Source organism: Mustelus asterias, chromosome 8 (genome assembly GCF_964213995.1).
Source record: "Mustelus asterias chromosome 8, sMusAst1.hap1.1, whole genome shotgun sequence".
In the NCBI taxonomy this organism is placed as follows: Eukaryota; Metazoa; Chordata; class Chondrichthyes; order Carcharhiniformes; family Triakidae; genus Mustelus; species Mustelus asterias.
Genome location: NC_135808.1, coordinates 7,942,487 through 7,950,284, shown reverse-complemented (window position 1 = coordinate 7,950,284; position 7,798 = coordinate 7,942,487). Strand labels below are relative to the sequence as shown.

The following is a 7,798-nucleotide window of genomic DNA, read 5'->3' as shown; positions in this document are numbered from 1 at the left end:
AAATGAAAGGATTCTCTCTCTTTCTTTATCTCTGGTTTCTTTTGTTGATCCCTAAATGTTGAGACTGTTTTTAAGGGACTGATTTTCCCATTCCTGTGGTCAATAGGATCATCTGAAGGCAATGCTTTTATTTTGTGGGTGCGTGTGTTATTTTGCTGCACCCTACTGCACCCAGGCACTGGAACAGTCATCCCCTCTGAATATTTTTCTTTGCTATCTGGTCAAACATCCAATAGCTCGATATGTGAGACCCATTAATGAAACGTAGAAGATATTCATCTACAGATATTACCGGTGATAATTGTATGTGTGCGTGTGGATGTCTGTGTATATTTATGTGTCTCTGTCTGAAATAAATGGACAGTGAATAAATGTATTAGACCTCTGTATTGGAAATCTGTACAATAGAATCATAGAATCCCTACAGTGCAGGAGGAGGCCATTCAGCCCATTGAGTCTGCACCAACCACACACTCCCACCCAGGCCCTATCCCCGTAACCCCATGTATTTACTCTGCTAATCCTCCTGACACTAATGGACAATTTAGCATAGCCAATCCACCTAACCTGTACATCTTTGGACTGTGGGTGGAAACCGGAGCACCCGAAGGAAACCATGTAGATACAGGAAGAACAGTCATAGAATCCCTACAGTGCAGAAGGAGGCCATTTGGCCCATCGAGCCTGCACCAACAATTATCCCACCCAGGTCCTATCCCTGTAACCCCATGTATTTACCCCTCCAATTCTCAAGGGTAATTAGGAATGGGCAATAAATGCTGGTCAGCCAACGTCCCGTGAATGAATTTTAAAAAACCCCGACACTAAGGGGCTATTTACCATGGTCAATCCACCTAACCCACTCATCTTTGGAGTGTGGGAGGAAACCGGAGCACCCAGAGGAAACCCACGCAGGCATGGGGGAGAATGTGCAAACTCCACACAGACACTCACCTGAGGGAAGAATCGAACTCGGGTCCGCGGCGCCATGAGGCAGCAGTGCGAACCACTGTGCCACCTTTATTGCATGCCGAGTGATGGCCAGTTTAGAATATTCTTGCAGAGATTTAATGAAGAAAGTATATTTTTAGGTGGTACCGGTCAGGTGCCATCGAGGCGCCTTGGCAAGTTGGTGCAGTGCGTCACATAGGCACACACTGATGTCACGGTGCACTGGTGGTGGGAGTGAATGGTTAAGGTGGTGGATGGGGCGCCAATCAAGCGGGCCGCTTTGTCCTGGATGGTGTCGAGCTTCTTGGGTGTTGATGGAGCTGCCCCATCCAGGCAAGTGGAGAGCATTCCATCATACTTCTGACTTGTGCCTTGTAGATATTGTCAGACTTTGGGGAGTCAGGTGAGTTACTCGCCGCAGGATTCCTAGCCTCAGACCTGCTCTTGTAGCCACAGTGAGTTCAGTTTTTGGTCAAAGATAGCCCCCACCCCGCCAGGATGTTGACAGTGGGGGATCCATTGATTGCGAAGGGGAGATGATTAGATTCTCTTTGGCTGGAGATGTCTGGCACTTGTGGGTCGTGAATGTTACTTGTGCAAGGGGTTTCGCTGGCTAGGCCAGCACTTATTAGCCATCCCTAATTTCTCTCGAGAAGCTAATAGTTAGCCACCACCTTGAACCGCTGCAGTCCATCTGGTGTCGATACACCCACGGTGCTGTTAGAAAAGGCGTCCCAGGATTTTGACCCAATGCCAGTGAAGGAAGGGCGACTCAAATCAGCCTGAATGTTGTCCAAGTCTTTCTGCAAATTGGCACAGGCTGCTTCAGTATTTGAAGAGTCAGGAATGGTGCTGAACATTGTGCAGTCACCAGCGAATATCCCCACTTCTGACCATACATTGGAAGGAAGATCGTTGATGAAGTAGCTGAAGGTGGTTAGGCCTCGGACACTCCCCTGAGGAACTCCTGCAGTGATGTCCAATTGACTGCCAATCACAGCCATCTTCCTTTGTTCTACGAATTACTCCCTCCAGTGGGAGAGTTTTCTCCGATTGCCAAAATTGACTTCAATTTTCCTAGGGTTCCTTTATGCTACACATAGTCAAAAGCTGCCTTGATATTAAGGTCAGTTACTCTCACCTCACCACTTGTGTTTAGCTTTTCTATTGGGACCACGGCTGCAATAAGTTCAGGAGCTGAGTGGCAGAATTCAAAGTCAGCATCCGTCAGCAAGTTATTGCTGAGGAAGTATCTTACAAGTTTATTTATTAGTGTCACAAGTAGGCTTACATTAGGGCGGCATGGTGACACAGTGGTTAGCACTGCTGACTCACAGCACCAGCGACCTGGGTTCAATTCCCGGCTTTGTCACTCTGTACGGAGTCTGCACATTCTCCCCGTATCTGCGTGGGTTTCCTCCGGGTGCTCCGGTTTCCTCCCACAGTCCGAAAGACGTGCAGGTTAGGTGGATTGGCCGTGCTAAATTGCCCCTTAGTGTCAGGGGGACTAGCTGGGGTAAAATGGATGGGGTTATGGGGATTGGATGTGGGTGGGATTGTGGTCGGTGCAGACTCGATGGGCCAAATGGCCTCCTTCTGCACAGTAGAATTCCACGATTAACGCTGCAATGAAGTTACTGTGAAAATCCCCTAGTCGCCACACTCCAGCGCCTGTTCGGGTACACTGAGGGAGAATTTAGAATGGCCAATGCACCTAACCGGCACGTCTTTCAGTCTGTGGGAGGAAACCAGAGCACCCGGAGGAAACTCATGCAGACACGGGGAGAACGTACAGTGACCCGAGGCCGGAATCGAGCCTGGGTCCCTGGCGCTGTGAGGCAGCAGCGCTAACCACTGTGCCACCCCAGATGGCACTATCAATGACCCCTCCATCTCTTTTCTGGGTATAAAGTGATGTTGAACTTATGGAGATATATTCAGGGTGTAGAGTCACCCAGCACAGAAGGTGATCATTTGGTCATCAGGCCTGTGCTTAGTTCTACTCCCCTTTTTTTCCCGATAGTCCTGTAAAGGTTTCCTTGTAGATGGTGGACAGGCTTTGGGGAGTCAGGAGGTGAGTTACTCACCGCTGGATTCCTAGCCTTTGACCTGCTCTTCTGGCTGTAGTATTTATACGACTGGTTGAGTCAAGTCTCGGGTCAATGGTGATCTCCATGATATTGACGGTGGGGAAATCAGACAATGATAATGCGTTGCATGCCAAGAGAAGATGGTCTTCACCTCACACTTGTGCGGTATGGAAACCACATCCATTGATGAGCCCGAGCAGGAATTCAAACTGCATTTGCCTGTTTACTCAATGATAAACATATCGCATAACTTGCCTCCTGACTCCCCAAAGCCGTCCACCATCGACAAGACTCAAGTCAGGAGTGTGATGGAATACTCCCCACTTGCCTGGATGGGTGCGGCTCCAACAACACTCAAGAAACTCGACACCATCCAGGACAAAGCATCCCACTTGATTGGCATCACATCTACAAACATCCACTCCCTCCACACCGACGCTCAGTAGCAGCAGTGTGTACCATCTACAAGATGCACTGCAGCAATTCACCAAAGATCCTTAGACAGCACCTTCCAAACCCACAACCACTTCCATCTAGAAGGACAAGGGCAGCAGATACATGGGAACACCACCATCTTTAAGTTCCCCCTCCAAGCCACTCACCATCCTGACTTGGAAATTTATCACAGTAAGAAGTTTAACAACACCAGGTTAAAGTCCAACAGGTTTATTTGGTAGCAAAAGCCACATCATGACTACCATTGGAAATTTATCGCCATTTCTTCGCAGTCGCTGGGTCAAAATCCTGGAATTCCCTCCCTAACGGCATTGTGGGTCAACCTTCAGCACGTGCACTGCAGCGATTCAAGAAGGCAGCTCCCCACCACCTTCTCAAGGGGCAACTAGGGATGGGCAATAAATGTTGGCTCGCCAGTGACGCTGTGGAAGTTAAAATGTTCAGATTGAAGTTTCATAGTTTGGAAGTTGAATTATGCGGAAGCAAAAGTGTTAATTAAAGTTTAATGCCTTCGCTGTACAATAGTGGAGAATGTTTATCAGCTTACAGACCTTCAGAAGGGGTCAGTGTCTGCTATTTCAGCATGAACAGGCTAATCTTCATCTGCGTAGGCCCCAGAACATTCTGCTTTTCGGCCTTCACCAGGGGGTGAGCAAGACCAGATTTTTCCACAACAAATACCAAAGGCGAGATATGGGGATATGCTATGCAAATGAAGGATGAGCAGAAATCAATTTTTCATCGAATGAGGAAGGGCAAAAAGCCAGGATTTAATTGGCGAATATGTATGCAAATGAAGGATTAGAAACATTGCTTGTTTCTGACTTGCTGTAATTGACTATAATTGCCGAGTTGTTGGTTTGTAACTTCAGAAACACTTGCAGGACAGCTGCAAGCTGGTTTCTCCTTGTGCACAAGTCATTAAAGGCTTCGCATCGGATTATGCATGTTGTCTAGTGCTGTTTGTACTCAAGTCAACTAAGAGTGCCTAAGGGGGTTGCTGGCACCCAGGATCTCTGACAACGCCAATGACCCTCGAATGTATTAAAAAAAAGCAGTGGGATACTGGGGCCACACAGAGATCAGGAAATTCTAGGATTGTATCTCCTCTCACTCTGCACTGAAGTAACTCATTCGAACGAGGGCAGCGGTTGGGAATATTGCAATGGGCTTTAGCATTCACTAAACTAGAAAAGAGGAAATTCAGTCAAGCTCCCCGTTTGCTCCACTATGGAATTGCCAACACAGATCAGGGGGTGGTGAATGCGTGGAATTCACTACTACAGAATGTAGTTGAAGCCAAAACATTGTCTCATTTCAAGAAGAAATTAAATATAGCTATTGGGGCTCAAGGGATCAGGGATATGGGAGGGAAAGGGGGATGGGGGGAGATCAGGCTAGTGAACTGGATGATCAGCCATAATCAAAATTAATGGCGGAGCAGGCTCGAAGGGCCAAATGGCCTCCTCCTGCTTCTAGCTTGTATGTTTAAAAACTGAGGAAACATCACTTGCCCTGGTGGGCCAAAGTGGAAATTTCACCCAGCGTGAAAAAGCATCTTGGGAAGATAAATAAAACTTGATTCAGAGACGATGGCAAAATAGTAATCTTCTAAAAAAGTTCCCAACAGTATGTTGTCATTAGCTGTGATGTGCTCAGTAACGTTTCATTTTCATTCTATTTGGATGCAAGTTATCCTCGGAGAGAAACGCTAATTTTATACATTTGATTATATATTATACTGTACAACAATTCTAAAATGTTACACCACAAAGTACCATGAAAGGAATTACATTTCTTGAGTGTAATGCATTGCCACTCTTTCTTAATGTTGGAACAGATTTTGTAACAACAAACTGCTTTCAAGATCATACCTGAACCCCAATATTTGAGTAACTCACTCCCAGGTTTCCATTATTCAAAATATAAACCACCACCACTCGATTAGATTCCAGTCTGACACACATTCCCAGGTATCCATTATTCTGTATAAACCATCCAAATCCCTCAATTAGATTCCAGTCTGTAACTCACTCCGAGGTATCTATTATTATTTCTATACATAATCCATCTGAATCACTCAATTAGAACCCAGTCTGCAACTCACTCCCAGGTATCCATTATTCTATACATAAACCATCTGAACCCCTCGATTAGATTCCAGTCTGCAACTCACTCCCAGGCATCCATTATACTATATATAAACCATCTGAACCCCTCGATTAGATTCCAGTCTGTAACTCACTGAGGTTTATGATACGCACAATAGCCAAACTCCTCAGCACTGTGCAGTTTAAGTCAGACAATGTGGTTTCGGACCTGTCTCCACTGTCTTTGTATTGGTGTCTCCTCAGGAAGGAGAGTAAAATCATGTGGGGCTGGGATGTAAGTGCTGATGTTTTCAGCTTCCGTCCATGACAAGTCAGGTTAAAATGACTCCCTTAGTTGATCTCCGCATAACTATCCAAATTCATAGAATCATAGAATTCCTGCAGTGCAGAAGGAGGCCATTCAATCCCACCCAGGCCCTATTCCTGTAACCCCACATATTTAACCTGCCAATCCCCCTGACACCCAGAAGCAATTTAGCATGGCACAAGTAGGCTTACATTAACACTGCAATTAAGTTACAGTGAAAATCCTCTAGTCCCCACACTCCGGTGCCTGTTCGGGTACACTGAGGGAGAAATTAGCATGGTCAATGCACCCTAACCAGCACGTCTTTCAGACTGTGGGAGGAAACCGGAGCACCCGGAGGAGACACGGGGAGAAAGTGCAGTCTCTGCACAGAAGCTGGAATTGAACCTGGGTCCCTAGCGCTGTGAGGCAGCAGTGCCAACCACTGTGCCACCCACTAAGAGAGAGGCAATTTGACCCATCGAGTCTGCACCGATCACAATCCCTCCCAGGCCCTATCCCCATAACCCCACCTATTTACCCTTCTAACCCTCTGACACTAAGAGTCAATTTAGCATGGCCAATCAACTTAACCGCACATCTTTGGACTGTGGGAGGAAACCGGAGCACCTGGAAGAAACCCACGCAGACACGGGGGAGAATGTGCAGACTCCACACGATCACTCAAGGCTCAATTGGCCGTAGGAAGGCACCATCGGAAAAGGAAGATGAAAAGCAGGGGAAACCGTTTTCCCGAATGGAAAGTCCATGTGTGCATAGGGAGGGCAGAACCGTGGGGTTACGATGCCCCCATAGTCCAAGCTCAGCCTGTTTCAGGTCACACACATAGAGGCTCACAGACAGTGCAACCTGTCATCACTTCAGGAGAGTGCGGAAGGAAACAGAGGACTGACAACAGACTCAGCTCCTGGTAGCAAGGATTTTGCGTTTTTTGTTTAATTGTTAATCGGAACATACGCTCTACTCAAATACACTGTACAGTACCAGGGCGGCATGATGTAGTGTTATAGTGACAATCATAATTTCCATGCAAACACGGCTCACCAAAAGGTAAAAGAAAGAGGAAAATAAAGCTAAAAATTGTCTATGTAACGGAATAGTGTCACTCGCTGTCAAGTGCACCTAAACGCATGGTATTTACACACAGCCACTTCCACTGCTACTGTGCGCATCAATGTAATATGGTGCGGTTCGCACAGTCAGACTTGGGGCTGTCAACAATCGATGCAAATAAAAGCTGGATTCGTGGTTCCCGGTCTATCTGCTCTGTTCGACTGGAACACAAGAGAGAGAGAGAATTAAATACAGGTTGACATCCATCACATTAGAAATGTCCCTTGTGCACACACACATTTCCACATCGCTTCTCTTTCCCAGGTGTCACCTGGACCGAGATCAGCTAACTCCTCAGATCAAGGTTTGATTTATAAAGGAGAGGCTGAATAAGCTGGGATTTTATTCCCTGGAGCGTAGGTGGATGAGGGGGTGACCTTGTAGAGGTTTATAAAATCATGAGGGGCATAAAAACCATAGAATCCCTCCAGTGCAGAAGCAGGCGATTCGGCCCATCGAGTCTGCACCGACCACATTCCCACCCAGGCCCTATCCCCGTAACCCCACATACTTACCCTGCTAATCCCCCTGACACTAAGGAGCAATTTAGCATGGCCAATCAACCTAACCCGCGCATCTTTGGTGTGTGGGAGGAAAGCAGAGAAACCCACGCGGACACGGGGAGAATGTGCAAACTCCACACAGTGACCCGAGGCCGGAATTGAACCGAGGTCCCTGGAACTGTGAGGCAGAAGTGCTAACCACTGTGCCATCGTGCCGCCCAAGAAAAGGTGAATAGCTCAGGTCTTTACCCCAGGGTAGAGGGCATA

General features: G+C 47.1%; 1 protein-coding gene across 1 annotated transcript in view; it reads right to left on the bottom strand.

The window, feature by feature from the left end:
* Positions 1–3,694: 3,694 nt before the first annotated feature.
* Positions 3,695–7,798, bottom strand: part of LOC144496822 (spliceosome RNA helicase DDX39B) — a 45,303-nt gene continuing 41,199 nt past the window's right edge. The window contains exon 11 of the mRNA XM_078217375.1: positions 3,695–7,189. Coding sequence (XP_078073501.1) covers positions 7,173–7,189 — 17 coding nt within the window. The 3' untranslated portion in view covers positions 3,695–7,172. The remainder of the gene's footprint in view (positions 7,190–7,798) is intronic.